The 19,217-nt window shown below is 30.4% G+C and overlaps 6 protein-coding genes across 8 annotated transcripts in view; 3 read left to right on the top strand and 3 right to left on the bottom strand.

Annotated features, from left to right (window-relative positions):
* Nucleotides 1–1,093, top strand: part of LOC143302848 (uncharacterized) — an 80,573-nt gene extending 79,480 nt beyond the window's left edge. The window contains exon 3 of the mRNA XM_076619411.1: nt 982–1,093. Coding sequence (XP_076475526.1) covers nt 982–1,001 — 20 coding nt within the window. The 3' untranslated portion in view covers nt 1,002–1,093. The remainder of the gene's footprint in view (nt 1–981) is intronic.
* On the bottom strand, nt 374–1,915 carry ppl (glycine cleavage system H protein, mitochondrial). Its single transcript, XM_033327864.2, has 3 exons — nt 1,523–1,915; nt 964–1,107; nt 374–873 (listed from the first exon to the last, which is right to left on the bottom strand). Exons 1-3 carry the CDS (start codon nt 1,665–1,667, stop codon nt 644–646), a joined length of 519 nt encoding a protein of 172 aa, XP_033183755.1. The 5' UTR covers nt 1,668–1,915; the 3' UTR covers nt 374–643.
* Nucleotides 1,916–2,787: 872 nt separating this feature from the next.
* Nucleotides 2,788–6,276, bottom strand: csul (protein arginine N-methyltransferase 5). Of its 2 annotated transcripts, XM_033327793.2 has the most exons (13): nt 6,094–6,276; nt 5,789–5,901; nt 5,522–5,642; nt 5,331–5,449; nt 5,038–5,261; nt 4,788–4,970; nt 4,497–4,706; nt 4,203–4,411; nt 3,936–4,058; nt 3,687–3,862; nt 3,390–3,593; nt 3,136–3,317; nt 2,788–3,070 (listed from the first exon to the last, which is right to left on the bottom strand). In XM_033327793.2, the coding sequence occupies exons 3-13, from the start codon at nt 5,608–5,610 to the stop codon at nt 2,918–2,920; spliced, it is 1,872 nt and encodes a 623-aa protein (XP_033183684.2). In that variant the 5' UTR covers nt 5,611–5,642; nt 5,789–5,901; nt 6,094–6,276; the 3' UTR covers nt 2,788–2,917. The 2 variants fall into 2 exon arrangements, with proteins under 2 accessions (XP_033183684.2, XP_033183686.2); XM_033327795.2 differs by lacking the exon at nt 5,789–5,901.
* A 71-nt stretch (nt 6,277–6,347) lies between these two features.
* On the top strand, nt 6,348–12,232 carry Pep (Protein on ecdysone puffs). 2 transcript variants are annotated; one of them, XM_033327788.2, is made up of 10 exons: nt 6,348–6,437; nt 7,501–7,859; nt 7,943–8,089; nt 9,006–9,235; nt 9,835–10,138; nt 10,219–10,377; nt 10,450–10,690; nt 10,764–10,964; nt 11,081–11,265; nt 11,336–12,232. In XM_033327788.2, the coding sequence occupies exons 2-10, from the start codon at nt 7,506–7,508 to the stop codon at nt 11,816–11,818; spliced, it is 2,304 nt and encodes a 767-aa protein (XP_033183679.1). In that variant the 5' UTR covers nt 6,348–6,437; nt 7,501–7,505; the 3' UTR covers nt 11,819–12,232. The 2 variants fall into 2 exon arrangements, with proteins under 2 accessions (XP_033183679.1, XP_076475576.1); XM_076619461.1 differs by having other exon boundaries at nt 7,946–8,089.
* Nucleotides 12,233–12,926: 694 nt separating this feature from the next.
* On the bottom strand, nt 12,927–14,050 carry LOC117153602 (selenoprotein F). Its single transcript, XM_033327797.2, has 4 exons — nt 13,870–14,050; nt 13,604–13,722; nt 13,406–13,527; nt 12,927–13,333 (listed from the first exon to the last, which is right to left on the bottom strand). Exons 1-4 carry the CDS (start codon nt 13,912–13,914, stop codon nt 13,152–13,154), a joined length of 468 nt encoding a protein of 155 aa, XP_033183688.1. The 5' UTR covers nt 13,915–14,050; the 3' UTR covers nt 12,927–13,151.
* A 124-nt stretch (nt 14,051–14,174) lies between these two features.
* On the top strand, nt 14,175–17,148 carry LOC117153598 (uncharacterized). The gene is made up of 3 exons (XM_033327787.2): nt 14,175–14,425; nt 14,694–16,354; nt 16,432–17,148. The coding sequence occupies exons 1-3, from the start codon at nt 14,281–14,283 to the stop codon at nt 16,963–16,965; spliced, it is 2,340 nt and encodes a 779-aa protein (XP_033183678.1). The 5' UTR covers nt 14,175–14,280; the 3' UTR covers nt 16,966–17,148.
* The last annotated feature ends 2,069 nt before the right edge of the window (nt 17,149–19,217 follow it).

Here is a 19,217-nt window from a genome sequence, read left to right on the forward strand (position 1 = left end):
ACAATTTTCAAAAATTTACAAATAGTATTCCAAAACATTCAATTGTTTCTTTATACATACAAGTTATTATAATTTAAATGCGTTTATGTACAACACAAAGTTTATTATAATTTGTAACAATGGTGTCATTCGTATACCTAATAACATGTATATTAAAACATTTGTTTGCTTTGTACAAATATGGTAACAAGATAAGAAAATGCACAGTGGTTAATAAAGACATCAGCTAACTACTGCACATAGCTTCATATTCTTAATTTGCAATGTTTACATAATACACCACATTTATTTCATTAAAAATACTACCTAATCTTCATTATATACAAAATAATGTTTACAATTTATTGTTTTACGTTTGCAAAGATACAATATATTAGTTTATAACACTTTATTACAATTGCACAATTTATAAATTTGTGTTCTTGAAGGCAATGCCTTCCTATCTGATTAAACAATCAATTATAAACTATACTTATTTTGCTAATAATATGATATTCATACATATATTTGATCATGCATGATTATTACAAGGTTTAAAATAAATAAAAATATTCACATTTCTTTTTCACTAATGACACAATTGAAAATAACAAAAGTTAAATCATTATCAACTAATTTTATACATGTCAGAAACATAATATGTTTATGATGGATCAGACTTTAAATATTCATTGTACGCTTCCTCATTCATTAGACTTTTTAGATCATCAGATTTACTTAATTCTATTTTGAATAACCATCCTTTTTCGTAACAAGAGGTATTTATTAAACTGGGTGTTTTTTCAACTTCTTCATTTTTTGCTATTACTTTCCCACTGACAGGACTATATAAATCAGAAGCAGCTTTCACTGACTCTAAAGCTCCACATTCAACTGTAAAGGAATTCATTTTTATCAAGTAGAAAACATAATAGAGTTCAATTTTTATTTTAAGAGAGACATCTAAAATACAAACGTTCTAACCTTCTTTCTCTATTTCAGAACCAACATCTGGAAGCTGAGCATAAACAACATCACCCAGTGCTTCTTGTGCATAATTGGATATTCCAACTATGCCTATGTTACCATCAATTGTTATCCACTCATGTTTTTCCGTATAAAATCTTTCTAAAAATTTTATTTATAATTTTTAAATATAAAAAAAATATCCATTAATCTTGTTTAATAAAAAGACAGTATTTTAAATACATCATATTTATAAACTAAAAAAATATTTACTAAAAAATAAACTTTACTATAAACTAAAAAATATTTATTTTATTTTATTCAACTACATTTCATAAACCAATTTTCCTAAACAATTAAGCTTTTAAATATTATAAACAAAAAAAATATGTACATGAATGGCAATTCTTTTTAAATGCATTAAGATATGTTTGCGTGATGCAATATTCTTCTTTAGATTATTGATAATTAATAACCAATAAATATACTGCCAGCATTAAGATCTTGTTTCTAAGAATATTATTATAAATATATAATTTTTTTTACTTTGTGTTTTTAATATACATTTTAAACTTACCGGCATTTAAGCAACGAGTAGTAACGATGGAACGTGAAACATATAATGACACTTTCGGAGTAGGAAAGTTAAATAAATTTTCTCTCGAAGTACGTAAAAATGTTCTCGCGGTATATTTTGCCATTTGTGCAACTACTTTTGCCATGTTTAGTTATATTTTTTAGTTTTAGAACAATCAGATAATTTTAACCTATAAAACACGTATCGTGCAGTGTGTAGACCGTTACGTTCTCAACTAATTTTGTAATGTTTCCCCAATGTCGGCAGAGTTTAATATGAATGAAACGCGGGATTTGAACGAATTAATATATTTCTATGTAGCATGTGTTCTTAGATTATCGATGATTCTTATCGTGTATAATATATTTCATCATCATAATTCAAACTATTGCCAATCAAATATACATATAAATATTGTACACTTACATATGTATACTATATACTCAATAAATACTTATATATGTATATAAATATTTTAAATTATAATAAATAATCACATTATTTATTATAATTATTAATTACATGTCTTCATAAATAATATAAATAAAAATAAATAATGATTCTAAATATTCGTTGTTACTATGATCTGTATAACAAAGGCTCAATAAATTAACTGTTATAAATAAAAGCTTAATTATTATAAATTATTTGAAAAATATTTTTAATTAATTTCTAATCGCATCATATGATTTCAGTAAAAAATTGGATCAAAATTTATAGAAAGTATGTGAAAGTAAGTATATAGTATTAATATGTATTTTCTTGAAAGAGTAATGTTCCAATTTCTTAATTTTGATAACAAAAACGAGATCTACTTTTTTAACTTGAAAGTAAAAATCTTTTTATAGCTCTAGACAAAACGTAATATTATTGAAATTCTGTGTGTGATCACGTGAGGTTAAAAGGTCATTAGAAACACGCTCGGCAGATAACTTGTAATTTATGTTATCAAACTTGTGCAATATCGGTGACCTCCGTATTGGATATGAATAATCCACAAACAAAAACGTTAAACACTAATCTAAGACATTTATTAAATTATCTCTATTTTATATCATTTATGACAAAATTATATTAATATATCACTTAATGTTAGATAGATGTTTTTTAAAATGTAAATGTATATATCCAATTCTTTAATAAGCATGAACATTCGATATATCTATACTAATTTCGAAATATTTTATATATATATATCAAGAATTTATTCTACAAAATTAAAAGAATATTTTCTGTTTATTAGAACCAATAATCTATTCAAGAAGTTGTATAATGAATCACTTTTATTAGAAAAAATGTGTAACAGAATATTTGCTACAGTTTTATTGATGAAAGATATTTTATAATATTAGAGATTTCTTTTTAAATAAATGAGTCATGAAAATAAACATTAACTCATAAACCCATAGTATAAGAACGACCACCAGGATTATGGATAGGTCCTGGAAATGGCTCGCTAATACACCATTCATACCACACCTTCTTAGAATTACACTGACGCCAAAAATGGACAACTATTTCGTCCCCAGCTTTTAATTGTATTGGTTCCTATAACAATAAATTGTATTTTACGTTACGTTCTTTTATAATACAATAATATAAATTTATCTTACCCTAATTGGGAAAAAGATAGGAAACCAACTGAACATTCCAGGACTATGTGTACTAGGTTTTGTGCTTAGTGTGATATTGTTGAATAGAATAGTATCAAAATATCCAGAGAAGCCATGTAATACAGAATTTTGACGTACTTTAAATACCCTTGTTTCATATCTTGAATTATCAATAAAAGGTGCTGAAAATGTAATAACACTTAAAAGACATATATCATGTAATAGCAGTGTATAAATATTGCTGATTTACTAACCGTAATTTGGATGTTTAAAAGTAAATAATGGTTGCGGTTTTGCAATGTCATATTTATTTTGTAGATGAACTACATATGAATTCTCGAAGTGCGCTATAGAGTGTTTGTCTTTTTCTCCGTATTGTCTTACTTCATTGTACAATTTAGACGACTGCACGGGCGCAATATATGATGTGTACGAAGATGGTATACATATACCATTAGCTGATGATAGACAGTATTAAATGATTTATAAAAATAAGTACGAAAGTTGAAATATTTCATTAATAATATTTGTAATATAATAAAATGATGTACGTTTTAAAAATCGCTGAATGCCATCCAAACACTCTGGAGAAAGTTCATTATCACCAAATGAACCAAGTAACTCTGACACCATAATATCAGCATCTTCAGGGGAGTTCCATTCTCTCATATCACAAGATACTACTGTTACCTTGCCCTCCCACAAATCTTTTTCTAGTGCTTGTAAACTATATGCATAATAAATTAAAAAGATATATCTCTACATAATGCACAAGAAAGTTTACAATTATTAAATCTTACGTCAATACTGCATTAGGATTTTTTTCCACAGCATATACTTTAACTGGGTGATTTGCTTTTTCTGCTGCATTTAAAGATGCACAAACAAGTGGTCCTCTTCCAGCTCCAACTACCATTATTACTCTAAAAATTAAAATAAAATTTTACATTTTTGAGCAATGGTAATACATTTTTATAGTTATTGAATTGACAACTAAGTGATTGCGGATTTTGTGAATAGATGGTATTGTTTTGTCAATAGTTATAATTATTTTTGTATTTTAGTACATTTTCTTATTTTTGTCTTCTATTGTCTGCACAATCATATTAATTGCTTGATAAATAGCAGTTTGATATTGTGTATATTTAACAGGATCCTTCTCAAACACTTCATATGTTTGAGATTCAAGATTATCCATAAGTGGTTGTAAAGGACATTGCAGATAATCTTCATAACCACGAGCATATCTTTCAACTGGTCCATCTGATGCACGATCCTGTACGAAATTGTTATAATTAAATAGAAATATTTGAACCAAATTATTATTAAAAAATTGAAACTAAATATATATAAAATTCTACCTTCCATAAGTACTCCAAATAGTTATGATAATAAGTAATACTTTGATATCGATTTTGCCCTGTAAGTATAAATTGTACTTCTAGCATGGCAAACTTTTTCACTAATGTCTGATGTGCTTTACTGAGTACAGGATATCCTTTTTTGTTTGTGATAAATAATGTTGTTGGAAAGATCAAACACTTAACTGGTTCTCCTAGCCACCTATCAATCTTAAAATTAAATCACCTTTATTACATTTGAATTTTCATGTTACTAATGAAATACATAGAAAACAACAATTTTTGAGATACCTCTTTTTGATCAGGAAGATCATGGCTAACAATTAATGCAACACCTACATATTTATTATAATCACAAACTATTCTGAAGGCATTCCACCATTCCCATGGACTTTCTACTATACCCCCGCAATCTTCTTCTCTGTAAGAAGAAGCTTGTTTGATTGGATTTTCCATTGGAACTTGAACCCAAACCTATAATGATATTAAGACAACTTTAGTTTACAAGCATATGATAAATTTATTTTGTTAGTCAGTATACCTGTAAACTGTACATGCTTGAAACTCTATCACAAATAATGCGGCTAAGATTTGCATTTTCTTTTATTCCTTTTGTCAATTTAAAAGTAACTCCTATAAGACCTAAATGACTTGCTAAAGCTAATTCTTGCTTTAAAGCTTCTTCGCTGTTTTTCCTTAAGCTAGGATTTTTTGAATCAACTTTAATATGTGGTGATAATTTACCAATAACTAAAGTATTCCAATCTATAAAATAAGTAATAATATTTTAATAATATTTTGTTGCTTGAGTTCTTCAGTACTGATTGCCCTTACCAGAACTGCATAAAACTATGTCTGGCCTGGTAAATGGTCCAGCACGATCTTTTGCCTTTCCAGAAATAAATTCTCTTTTAAACAATGGATGGACAAGTGGAGCGCATATAAACTCATATCTGTAAGTAAAGTCAATAACAATAACGATATAAAGGTGAACGATAAAATATACATTATAATTTGTTACTTACTTTGATGCATGTGCCGTAAAAAGACAATTACTCAAATCTGGTACTGCACAAAAGTCAAGACCACAAGAAATTGGTCTTTGATTTGACATTATGTTTTACCATTAAACGTTAAAGTTGATTCCTAAAAGTATTATAAATATAAAGCAAGATTTAGGGAACATCATAATTTTACTTTACAAACACCGGCTATTATCGGTATTATTTAACAAAAAGTTTACTGTGTGATACATATAATTTTTTTATATAACTGTACTAAAGCACAAATACCTCAATAATATCGATCAGTGGTTTGTCAATAATGTATAAATGTTACAAACAATAAGAAAATTGCAATATTGCCTACACGCCAATTGCACGTGTAACACTGTTGCCTATATGTGCTGTTAGTAAAAAATATTGAAAACATATATTGTCATTAAAGACATAAATATAAACATATATTGGTTTTGAATAAAAATACTTAATAAGAAAAAATAAAATATATATAATTCCACGACTCAAATACATAAAAATTAGTTAATTTGCTTTAACAATTTTACATTTGAATTTACAAAAAGGGAAAATATTTATACCTGCTTAAAATCAGTTGTTACATAGAAATTAACTATTATAGTTTATTTTCATAATATCAAATATAAAATGGGATACATTTTTTATATCATAGTATATAAAGATTTTTTTCTTCTTTATATCACATATTACATAAATGAAAGGAAATGAAACTTTTAATTTTTTGTGTGTATTTATTAGATTACAGTGTCAACCAATCAGAAGCAAGCAGTAGCTTTTGACATCGACCATTTTGAATGCCGCTTTTACTGTTCTAGTTCATGGTAGACGCTTGATGACTCCATTTCCTCGAGCTTTCCATTTTGCCTCCTTTTCTTGTTCTGTGGTCGAAGTTGCTACTTTTGTGGTAAGTAGTTGCTTATTTTTCTAATCAAATTCCAACAAAAATTGTTTATTAAAAATTTTGGGTACAATTTAGATTATTTAAGTTCGAAGTGAATAGAAGTTTGATACGATAATGAAAGTTTTTCAAATTTAGCAGTCACATTGTACGGCGTCGTTTGATGTGTAAAACATCAATTGAACAAATTTTAAGTAATTCATTTTTCTATTATATACTTCGTGTTTGTTTTTGCGTTTACCTAAAATTAATACACGTATGTATAATTATGAATTCTTACTGTTTATGTAAAACCGTAGGTAGATAAATTATTGCAAACGATATAACTTCTCATATCGGAAATAGACGTCCTTACAGACTCCATTTATAAATTAAAATGGGTAGTCCCTCTCTGTCTCTCTCTATAGAAACTTAGGATTATGCAGTATGATAATACAATTACTATTAAATATTTATGTTGTAGAGGTTTATATGCAGAGGATAGTTAGTACGTGAGGTTTAAAGGACGAGATTGCTCGTTGTTGAAACCGTCGAATATATTTAAAATAATAAATTAATGTACAGCCTGTATACGCGAGTCGTTAGTACAAGGTATAAATCGCAAAATAAAATAGCGGATAAATACTTGTTAATGCTCGTCGTGTAACTCGGTAGATACTCGTGATACTGTAGATACTGTTAGATACTGTCTCGCTCGCGATCGCGTCCGTTTATTTATACTGGCCGGGGGAGAGTCGGAAAATTCAAATTCGTCTTCATTCGACGGCTGCATGTAGCGGCTACATTGTTTTGCCCGGAGTTTATTTGTCATTACGTTTCCTGCGTCTAGGTTGTGTCAATGCCCCGAGGCAAAACAACATGAGTCGCTCTCGATTCGCGTCGTCCTTTGACTCTTGTACCACTACAATGTTATCATGTTTGAGAAATAAAACTACTATAATTCTTATCATAAATAAATGAATTGCATTTAAAGAATAGATACAATACATATGTATGTATGTGCATATATTGTAATAATAAAGTAATATTTTCTGTTATTATAAGGTATTTATTATGCACTTGTTTTTAGATACAATGTCTTTCAATCGAGGAATAAAACGTGATTCCTTTGGGAATCGAAACTTTAATAATCGAGGAGGTGGTGGTGGTGGAAGTGGCGGAGGAAGGGTTGGAAATATGGGAGGAAGCGGTGGAGGTATGGGTGGCAACATGAGTGGTGGAATGGGAGGGGGTGGAGGAGGGGGTGGAGGTGGAGGTAGCGGTGGAAGTGGTGGAATGAATCCTTGGGAAGGAGGAATGATGCCTGGCAGAGGAATTTTACCGACACCTAATAATAATTTATCTTTAGCATCGCCACAAGCACAACTAGCAATAGCTAGCAATCTCCTTTCAAACTTACTTCGCAGTCAGCAAGAAGTACAACCACAGGTCAGGAGACTTCATTTTTATGTATATTATCTGTCATTTTTGTTATACTATTATGTGTTACATATGACATTTTGTATTTACAGCAGGTACCATCACTTCTCAGCCTTGGAAATAACTTTAGCGGACCAGGACCTAACTTTCCAAATCAGCAGAACTTTTCTTCTGGGCGTTTTAATGATCGTCCTGTTAGGCATCCTATGAAGAATCAACGACCACAACCATATAACAAGGTATGAATACATATCTCCTATTTCATATGCAGATTGTTTTGAATGAAAATTGTAAGGGCAATTTCTAGTCTACACTTCTTTTTTTTTTTTTTTATACATCAACAACACCAATCCTTAGTTTGAAAGTTTGAAATTCTCCTTTTTATATTCATTGATCGATTCATTAATGAGGCTTTCAGTTAGTGGATGACATGCTACGTGGCTACCCTGTGCAGTTACTAAGTATAAGCAATTCTTACTGCTGGACTAGTTGTGCCAAACACGATTTTCATAGGAGAAAATTACCATCGCAATGTTATTTCGTTAAGAAACACGATAATGAGACGTGTATTGATTTCAAAATATGTGTATTCTCATTTTTAGTAGTGGAAGTTAACTGTGATTTTGTGTAAAAAATTTCAGTATAGACATGCAGATATATTTCTCCTCTAACTTGGTTCATTTATAATCCGCCCAAGTCTTCTATTCGTCATTGTAGCTAAAGAACAGTATCTGAAGAATAGTATTCAAAAATATTGATTACAAGCTGCATTGTTCACTGATTTAACTTCTTCTTCTTGTTGATTATGTTTCATTGAGCTTTATTGAGCTATGTTCAAAGGATAAAAGTATGTGTTTTATAAATATCATATCTTATGATCAATAAGATCATTGCCTGTACAAAGTTAGATGATGCGACGATTGTATGCATCTTCAACGATTTGCTATTACTTTCCTTTTCCCTTCCACTAAACTGTGGAAATACTGACCTTTGGTGTTCATTGAAACACTGAATACGTCCTGCTTCCGAATCGAGTAGAATATTTTTCTCCCTCAAATATCCCAGTGGTTGCTAAAATCAAATTCGATTCGAGAAGAATCACAAATATATCAGATACTTCTCATGACGGTTTGGTCATTTGACCTACATGACTAGATGGGCAATCGCGCCCGTGATGGCCCTGCTGGGCGACGTGGTCCATCTGCACAACAATCTCGTGCACCCCAGTCTGGCAATCAGCGTATGAATGGAAACCAAACTCAACATCACAACGATAAATCTTCTAAACCAATTCCTGCCTCTAAACAAAATCAGACTGCCAAAAAGGAACAGCAGGACGTTAAGACCTCTGATAATGAAAAAACAGAAGCACCTGCTGTAACAAGGTAAGCTCCTGGTGATTGTGAATAGTTTCTTCAAACTTCAGTAAGTCTCATTCTGTCACCTATCTCTGTATGTACGGTGTATGTTACGTACATATGGTATGATTGCTAAAGAATTAGCATTGTGTCCTTTCTCTTGTCTGACTTTTAAAAAAGTACTACATACATACGTATATATGCATTTATATATACATATGTCTACATATCATGTTATATGTTCATTCGTCATTGTTGATTAAACTCAACTCACATTTCAAATTTAAATTAGATTACCTATAATCTCATAACGTTAGTATTTCATAATCATATAAAATGCTCCCCATGCGTTCTTCTTTCAATACACATTATCCAAATATTTGTTCATAATAATAGGTTGATTAAATTTGTATACAGTTGTTAGAAGTGTGAGTTATCTTCTTTTAACTTAATATTATGCCCAATTACTTTCTGGCTATCGAAATTGAGAAGTTCGTGTATATATCTGTTTTTATTACAACACATATTAAAAGATTATAATATTTATATCAAAGCAAAAAAGCACAATATATAGATCTGATTAACATTTGTTATTATAATAAAAATTTTGTTTGTTTGTATACTAGTGGAGTGAATGAAGAATCTGATGACAAGAAAGCTGATCGGAAGGATATTAAAAAGGAATCCGAAGATGTTCAAGTTTTAGAGACTGAGGAAACAGAAGAAAAGCCTCAAGATGATGAAGAACAAAAGCCAGACAAATCTGCAACGGAAGAAACATCGAAGGAAGCAAATACATCTACAACGGAGAAGGATTCAAAATTGGCAGGCAAAAAATCAGAAGCAAGACACGCTGAAAGTCGTTATGCAGAGGTTCCAATGAGTCATATGTTCTGTCACATTTGTAACAAACATATGTGGGATGGATATGTATATACTTAATACTCACTATATATTGTACATTCAATCGAGGTCAACTTTGGTATTATCATCTTTTTATTTTTTTATAGTCTTTCGAAAATCACTTACGCGGGCGAGCACATCAGTTGATGATGGAAAAGTTAGATGAATCATATAAATTAAAGGTTGATCTCATGCGGCACGAATTAAGAGTAGCGGAAGAACAACGCGAACTTAGTCTGACTAATTCGAAACGTCGTGGTAAGAAAGTAAGTATATATACAAATGTAAAAGTTTAATAACTTATAAAATGTTTTATATGTATTTTATTTTTTACTTAGGTGTCTGTAGATTTGAATGTACGTGAATATTGCACAATGTGTGACTTGAATTTTTACGGAACATTATCCACGCATAGAAAGAGTGAGAAACATCAACAGCTAAAAACATTTTTGCATCCAAGATGTTTCCCATGTTTGAAAGAATTTCCATCGCGTATTGAATATGATGAACATTGTTTAACACCGGGACACATGAAGAAAGCTGTGCAGTGTGAAGAACAACGAAAAAATAAAAAGAAAGGTACACGAAAAGATATTTAAAAGAAACTATTGTCACAATAAAGATTATGTAATGTTGTTTTCCATTTTTATAGAAAAACTTGCAAAAGGAGAATCTGAAGTGCGTACCGCAGAAGATGAAGAAAAAGACGTTGGTTCTGACAACAAAAATGAAAAGGAGGAAGATACTACTATAGAAGAACAGGAATATATTACGGATATTGTTGAGAATTTGAATGAAAAGAAATTCAAAATTCCATCTTATAAATATTGTCGACAAAATCAAGTTTCCATTGGTAAATTGCACTGTTTATACATTTTATTTCTCATTATATTTTAATCCACTCACTTATTTACTTATCTACTTAATATTTTAAAACTCACTTATCTATATATACACATGTTGTTTCAGGAAAATCTATGGTGAAAGAAGTTCAAGGATTTTATTGTGAAAAATGTAGAAGATTCATGCTGTTAGCTGAAGATATGAATGCTCATTTACGTAGTATTACTCATTACCGTAATTTCGTACAAGAAGTAAAGGCTTTAACTTCGAGTACGGAAACTACAGAACAAAAATCAACAGAAAAACTTGAGGTATATTTTAATACGTAAAAAGGTTTAATGTAATATATCACAAAATATAATAAGTAATTTTTCTGTGTAGACTAACGATGATGCTCAAGAAAATGACAAGGAATATGATGGGAGCTGGAAACGTCGTAAAATAGTTCATTCTGAAGACGAGAATAATGTGGAAATGAAGGAAGCACAAGAAAACAATGTTGAAAATGCAAATGCTCAAAAGAAAACTGACGGAGATGAAAAGTATGATCCGCTTGAAGCTGATGCAGAATCTGAGGAAGAAGAAACTCGCGAAGCGGAAAAAAGCGACAAACAGCCTTCGCAAAATACTGTTAACACTCCAGAAAAGAAGACACCAGTTGATAAAATATGGGCCGATATCGATAACGATAATGAGGCGGAAATAGGTAATTTAATTGATAATGAAGATGAAAAAGAACAGGTTGATCATGAAAAATCCATTCAGAAGTTAGATAGAGATCTAAATCCGCAAGTGAAGCTAACACGTGGTCGAGGTTTTCCTCGTGGACGCGGTACTCCTAGAGCACGAAGGGCTCGACGATAAAGTGATCTCTATCGTAAATTAGAGTAAGCTTGAGTATATTTCATAATTACGTCCCTTAATATATCTACTGTTAGGTTTCATTTATTTACTCGATATATTCAAGACGTCAATGTTTAAATAATTTGGTTTAGTACGTCTTTTGACAGAATGAAAGAAATCATTATAATCAAATGTTTGATTATCGTTTTACATGTATAAATTGTATCTTTTTATGTATCTTGTATGAATATATATATTATATACTATATATATTCATAATATACCAATATAAATATTGATTTGCCCAAGCTAATTCAAAGCTTTCTAATTACACATTATCATTCACAGAGAACTGTACTATGTACGATTGTTAAAGAAAATAATGCATTTTCGGAGTATGGAGGAGAAATAAACAGATATGCTTTTGCCTATTGATATTGATTATCTTGTAACTATTCTGTATTAAGAAATACTATTAATATTCAACTAATTAATACATGTTTATCATTTTTAAGTAACAATCGTAATATGAAACTCTATTAGAAAAAATTCATTCCTAGGTATATGCTAATAAAAAATCCAAAAATACTTTGCAATAAATTTAAGATGTTGATAAAAATTTTATCCGGTTCATGTTTAACTGTAGTAAATCGAAGGTTACATTGATAAATAAGAAAAATAATCGTAATTTCATTTGCTTTATCATAATATAGTAGGAGTTTTATTATAGGATTATGTCTTTTATGACACATAAGGCGTTGTAAAAAAGAATTAATATAAAAGATGCATACTATTCGACAATTGTCCTATGGAATACCGATATTTCTAATTTCCACACAATACACACACCTCATCTTTGTAGTCCCTATAGAGTAATTTAATTTGTAATAAAATTTGCGTCCATGAAAGGAATGGCTTTAATAGCCATATGATACTTTAATAACAAGTTATATATAACTTTCATAATTTCTTTATATTAATCATGTTTATTTATGTAAGTATCATGCAAAACCTATATCTATACTAGAATGTAATAAAAACCTAACATTATTCCTAAATCATCTAAATAACTTTTCATTCCAACATTGGATTCTTCTGTATTAGTGTGTAGAAAATATAAAACAATAAATGGTCTAAAAAATAATGAGTTTTATTTTGCACCTTTTTAATATGAATACCATTTATATAGTGTTGTTACAAAGTATTTTTTTAATATCATAGAATTAAAGAATTCTTAAGATAGGGAGGAGCAGTGATCTAATTAAAAATACTTTTTGAACGTAAATTACATAACAAACATGATTATTTACACTTAATATTAAAACTTAAATATATACCATTATCAATGATAATATTAATCCATCGAAAGATGAGTTGCTAGAAACTCATCAACAGAATCAGTATCCCATTTGTGTATATCTAAAATATCTTCAACTTTATTATCCGCATCTAATAATTTAATTATTGGATCTAAGCCTCTAACATATTTTATTTGTAAATTTTTGTATTTGCTAGGTCGGTCACTTTTTATGAAAGCTATAAAAAACCAGAATAAATGTGTGTTGTAAACAGTTACACTTTTATTTCTAAATATAAATCTCTATTTACCTTGTATTTGTGGATATGTACCAAACTTGCATGTGCATACTTCAAGGACAGCACGTGGGTATTTTTTTAACCCAGATGCATCATAATCATCGTCTTTCAAACAACATTCTTTGCAATTACTCCTATGATTATCAAACATTAATCTAATTGTTAATATAAGATATTGTATTACAACAAAACAAATTTATTTTTACTTACAATATTTCTGTTAAACCATGTTTATTAAATTCCTCACAGGTAGAACAAAGTAAATTAGCTTTATTGAAACCTAAACTTTTACAATCATCAGCTGAAAATTCCGATGACACAATGTTCACCTAAAAATTATATTTATAATGAAAATACGATGCATGTTATAGCTCCATTCAATCCAAAAACATTTTTAATTTATATCATAAATGTAATACGTATGTGTATGCTAATTTAAATTTAATAGGTTAAGTAACAATACTTTCATTTCTTACCATTAAGATAAATGAAAATATATGTGCTAATCTTGATGACTTCATTATATTATTTTATATATACATAAAATACATATATACAGAATTAATCATATGTTATTTTAGAGAAATAATAGTTAATATCAACACACTTACACCACACGTATCTTACGAACCGATACTGATACCGTAATACTAACTATTAAATACTTAAAGCTCTGTTCTCAGTGTTGAAATAAAAATCGATATATTATTATGTATTTTTCGATCCATCGAAATTCAATCGATGTTAGCAAAATCGCAAAAGTAATGAAATTTGAAGTAACCAAAAACCTGGAGCAAAAACTATTTTAGCAAATCTTTAATAACAACAACTGAATGCTTTTTTCTTAATGAGCAACATAACATAAAAAGTCTGAGATAGTGTATGTAATGCTGAAATTTGCAACTTACACAGTCGCTTGGATTCTTACGATCCTTCTGTTAATTGCTCCTGTCATTAAAACCGAGAGATATAATACTGTTAATACCCACTTATCCACGCGTCACTATCATAATTACAATTATTCCCAAGATTGTGAGTCATTAAAAAATTCGAATTATTTCTTTTTAAATTTCGCACATGTTCTGCATGACTTCATCGGCGTTTTATTAAATGCTACGCGTATATACGACTCATTATCTCTTATAAATTGATTTGAAAGTAGTAACACAAAAGATGCAATTAGCAATGTAAAGAAATTGCCAAAATTATTGAGAAATAAATTGAAAAATATTACAATTTATTCCGAATGGTTACTAGTTACAATTAGATACAATTAATCATTACATAATTCTTTCTTTAGTGTCCAACAACATACTGTCCAAATCTATAAAAAGGAATAACAAGTGCCAAAGCTACCAAGTCGATTATAAATGGAGACGGAGAACGTTATGTGCAATTCCTGATAATGACAAATATTCTACGGGAAGTCTACTTGAAAATAACAAAGGAACAGGTAAAAGGAAGATATTATTAGATTACGGTGAACCAGTTCCCATGAATGATGTCGATGATCCAGATTCTTTAACAACACATGTACGAGTAAAAAGAAGCAAAGCAGAATCAGACTCCATTTCGTCATTTAGATATCAACAAGATTATTTAAAGGATTTGGCCAACTCTTTTCCTCGAGATTCATACGAGTTAATAGGAGAAAACTTGTACGATGACGATGCGTCGTTCGATAGGAAACGAGAAATTAAATCACAGGAATACTTTGTAAATGACAAACAGTTCAATGCAATTCCAGATGAGAATGATGCAATCACGGTTCCTTCATACTTTGGTGAAGATAAATCCGACGTTAATAATTTTATTAGTTCGCAGTTTGCCGCTAGTGGAACAGATGCATTAGGGAACAACAATGTAAAATTTATAGATCGACCAAAAAGCAAGGAAAGTGTATCGTTACAAGAGCCATTGAGCGATGTTATTATAAACCGGAAATCATATGAAAATCCGGAAGATGAAAATTTACCAGATCCTATACCAGCGGTAGAACTTGTTAGGAAAAAACGAAACGATTATTCAAAGATATATAACAAAAAGAATTTAAAAGAGCAAAATTCATCTGATCAGCAAGCTAAAAAAGAAAAATCGTCTAATGAAAAAGAACAATCAATTCCCGAATTAGAAACATTTAAAGAACATTCGAATCCACCCAGTTCAAATATCGCTGATCTTAGAGTAGATCTGTTACGGTTCAGGAGAAAAACGAGAAACAATAATGGAGACAAAATAAAGAAATTAAAACAGAAAAAGAAACGCGTAGGGAAAAAACATGATTTTCCAAAAAATTCTCTGTGGTCAATAAAAGACGTTCGTTCGAAAAATATGGGTCGATCGAGAGTGTCTCGCAAGAGAAAAATGGATGAAACGAAAAACGAGGGTAATTTAAAAGTAGGAATTGTCAATGTAGTGGCTAAGAAAAATAATGACAACAATTTTCGCCGTAGATCCGTAAAGTCGAAAAAATCCATCGATAGTACTGATTCTGAAAACGATCATCTCTCAAAAAATGTTCCATCAACGTTGCATGCAAAACTGGAGGCAAAAAGTAAGAATAAAATCGACGACGATATTTCCATACTTTCATTGGTGCAAAGAGGCTCGAAAGCTGCGGGTGGCGCTGGTGATTCTAAGGCGGGAACGGATAAAAGTTCAAATGCATTCGTCGTACAAAATGAGAAGCAAAAACCATTCGTAGAAACTGAAAAATTAATGCCACCACAGGATTCTAAATTACGCGCAAAGAGAAATAAACATACTGAATCGAATCATGGTTTCTTAAATAAGGAAGAGGAACTGAAGTATTATAAGAATATACAGGAGCCTGGAACTGTAGTGGATCATTGCGATGACGAAGATGAAAATCAACTTTCAATGATAGATAAAATGGGTCCTAATCGAGCAGTAAGATCGATTGAAGAAGTTAAAGAACTCGCAAAGAAATTAGTAACAAAGGTATATATTATCTATAATAAACAGTATTTTAACATAATATGTGTATTTCTGTAAACTAACAACAAATTTCCTTTCAGGTAAATGAGTTACAAAATTACTTAAACATTGAAGAAACAGCAGGAAACGAAAAACAAGAGACAAAATTAAAAACACGTGCGATCGATGATTTATGTTCAAACGTTAGCAGTGGTTGTGGCGCTTTTAAAGAAGCACCTGAAATTGTCCAGAAATGTGTATCGGCAAACTATGACAGATCTACGACCAAAATCGTTGAAAGAAAAGCGAATCCAGTTGAAATGACAAAGAAACATAAATTAGAAGTTAAGATCCCAAAAAAACATTCGGTAGAAAAAAGAAGATCAGTGGCTAGACACGTTGTTAAAACATCGTCGAGTACTTCAAAGGCAATTCGTAATGAAGAAGAAACAAAATCGGGTCGTAAATGGGGGAAATGGACAGACTGGAGCAGCTGTAGTATTACTTGCGGTAAAGGTCGTCAAATAAGATGGCGATATTGTTTACGCGATTGTAGTACTGCAGAAACCGAGATGGAAGAGAAAGCTTGCCAATTGCCAGCTTGTCCACCAGGAAAATTCCTTGGTATATTTTAATAACTGTTAATATTTAGCGACTTCATTACGAATCGAAGCACAATAATTCAAGAATTACTTTGTCTATATTAATGTATGACTACATAGTAATTTTGTATGTCGAATACATATAATTTATATAGCATGTTTTATGTAAAAAGATAAAGGGAAAGAATTTTTTCAAATAAAGAACTGAATTAATTAACTTTAATCGTTAGTCATGTCATTAGTTAAATTATTGAAACAAACGACATCAACACTGTTGTGTAACAAATCACATGATGTATATTTTTTCCGTTTCATTACCAAATACACAATATATTATATAGAATATCTTAAACAAAACTTCTTTTCTTCATACGTATTCACAAGTACCGAGTTTTCGTTGCTTAAGCGAAGATCGTTTTTCTTTTTACTGTATCTCAATCATTATGTTTTCGCAAAGAGTCAATTACGACGCAATATTTCACTTTTGCTTTTTTCTTTAATTTAAAACATCACAAAATATTAGCGACGGTGGATAAAATATTGGGGTTACTCACAAATATCTAGTGGTACCATTCTATAACAGTTGTTTCGCAAATGTACAATCACATAATTCATCGGATCACATTGTATTCTTTTGTCTACGGTCCACACGTATTTTCTTTTTTACACTCGTTAAACCTCCTATTGTACATATCCTTTATTCAACAACCACTCATTTCTCCTCGTTCATATTTTGTTGCTTATAACCTAGTATTATCGTGTAAATCGTATAAACATGATTTCCTTTTCGTGGTATTTAATATACAAATCGCTAAAAAGTTTCTAAATGTAAGGCTCTGGAAACATTTTTCGTGTAAATCGTAATCCCTTAATTTAAGTTGGGGAGAAGGAACGGGTTAACAAAAATCCTTACTGTATGTCGGAGAGGTGGAACGGGTTAACAAAAATCTGTGTTTACAATATTTACGTATCTACAATGAGATGATATACATTCACCTACGTGATCACGCGTAGGCAAAGATCACAGTAACTGTCATCCCGGTTGCACCAAATCGGTAAGTTATGAGTCGTGAAATTGACGCAACACGGAACGGTCGTAAGCACAGTTTTTCACGTCTAATCAGGCACCACCGTGTCTAGAGGCGCACATCGCGGTCTTATAGACTAAAATTTGCAGATTGTTGTTCAGAATAATTTTGTTGTAGCATCGTAGAGCTATCTTTGATTGCGAATATAGAGTGCAGAATATTCCACATAACCTCACCACAAATAGCTTCGTAAACGATCCATTGCATACCTCGTTCCTTTTTTCGTTACACACCGTATCTCCACGAAACGATTCAATGATATATACAAAATACAAGCAATTTGAATCGAATGAACTCCAATACGATTTACCACTTCGCGATAATCAGAGGATCTAATATAAATTTCTTCTCTTTTTTTTCCTTCTTGCTCTTGACAGTCTAGAAGTTCTCACATTCCATTTCTTCAACGTAAGAGTATTTACTAATGAATAGAGTTTACGAATCATAGCACGAAAACTTGAGTCATCCAACCGGTATAAAATTACAAAGTAAATTCCTCTGATCGCAGGAATTATTTCGGAATAATTTTTAGTTTGATAAGCGAAAATTAATATTGGAGAAAAGGCGATAACAATGATTGCGAGGCTGAAGAAAACGTGCTATGACTGTTTACTAAAGAACAAGAGGTCCCGCCTTTATTCGATATCTCTAATAATTAATATTCAGTTTGTCCAAGAGACCGCTTACAAATACAAATTGATCACAATGGTAATCACATACATACACGCGAGTACTAAATCACGCATATACTGCCACGCGAATGTATTAGGACATTTGTTCATTTTTAATGAACCTGTGGTAGAGTATTATTTATATAAGAGTATTAAAAATTGAAAAATTTAATTATTTAAGGAACTTAACTATATTATTTAAGGAACTTATATAATTAAAAGTATATGCGGTGTGCCTACGCTGTATTATGTTACGTGTGGACGGTTTCTAAAACTTTCTTCTTTCATTTATAGTGAAAAAAATTCTTCAGATATACAAATATTTAGAATCATTATCCAACGTGATAAAATTTCGGGTAACAGCATAGGACACTATCTGTCTGTAAAAAGACCTGGGAGGTCCAGAAAACATATATACAAAGCTTTATTGAAAGCTTAAGAGAAATAAAAGTAACAACCTCCGAAACGATTGAGGAAATAAATACAATTAAGAATGAAACAATTTCAATGGCAATAGTAAAAAAAG

Source organism: Bombus vancouverensis, chromosome 1 (genome assembly GCF_051014615.1).
Source record: "Bombus vancouverensis nearcticus chromosome 1, iyBomVanc1_principal, whole genome shotgun sequence".
Classification (NCBI taxonomy): Eukaryota; Metazoa; Arthropoda; class Insecta; order Hymenoptera; family Apidae; genus Bombus; species Bombus vancouverensis.

Bases quoted from the DNA above. Each gene is read 5' to 3' on its own strand.
- ppl (XM_033327864.2), bottom strand. From the start codon at position 1,667: ATGGCAAAAGTAGTTGCACAAATGGCAAAATATACCGCGAGAACATTT. The intron at 1,108-1,522 runs GTAAGTTTAAAA...TAAAATTTTTAG, and splicing joins TACTCGTTGCTTAAATGCCG to AAAGATTTTATACGGAAAAA. The intron at 874-963 runs GTTAGAACGTTT...ATTCCTTTACAG, and splicing joins TTCTGAAATAGAGAAAGAAG to TTGAATGTGGAGCTTTAGAG.
- csul (XM_033327795.2), bottom strand. From the start codon at position 5,610: ATGTCAAATCAAAGACCAATTTCTTGTGGTCTTGACTTTTGTGCAGTA. The intron at 5,450-5,521 runs GTAAGTAACAAA...CTTTACTTACAG, and splicing joins TTTACGGCACATGCATCAAA to ATATGAGTTTATATGCGCTC. The intron at 3,863-3,935 runs GTAAGATTTAAT...TTATGCATATAG, and splicing joins AATCCTAATGCAGTATTGAC to TTTACAAGCACTAGAAAAAG.
- Pep (XM_033327788.2), top strand. From the start codon at position 7,506: ATGTCTTTCAATCGAGGAATAAAACGTGATTCCTTTGGGAATCGAAAC. The intron at 8,090-9,005 runs GTATGAATACAT...CTACATGACTAG, and splicing joins GACCACAACCATATAACAAG to ATGGGCAATCGCGCCCGTGA. The intron at 10,691-10,763 runs GTACACGAAAAG...CCATTTTTATAG, and splicing joins ACGAAAAAATAAAAAGAAAG to AAAAACTTGCAAAAGGAGAA.
- LOC117153602 (XM_033327797.2), bottom strand. From the start codon at position 13,914: ATGAAGTCATCAAGATTAGCACATATATTTTCATTTATCTTAATG. The intron at 13,723-13,869 runs GTAAGAAATGAA...TATAATTTTTAG, and splicing joins TATTTTCATTTATCTTAATG to GTGAACATTGTGTCATCGGA. The intron at 13,334-13,405 runs GTAAATAGAGAT...GGTTTTTTATAG, and splicing joins TACATATCCACAAATACAAG to CTTTCATAAAAAGTGACCGA.
- LOC117153598 (XM_033327787.2), top strand. From the start codon at position 14,281: ATGCTGAAATTTGCAACTTACACAGTCGCTTGGATTCTTACGATCCTT. The intron at 14,426-14,693 runs GTGAGTCATTAA...TTCTTTCTTTAG, and splicing joins TTACAATTATTCCCAAGATT to TGTCCAACAACATACTGTCC. The intron at 16,355-16,431 runs GTATATATTATC...ATTTCCTTTCAG, and splicing joins CAAAGAAATTAGTAACAAAG to GTAAATGAGTTACAAAATTA.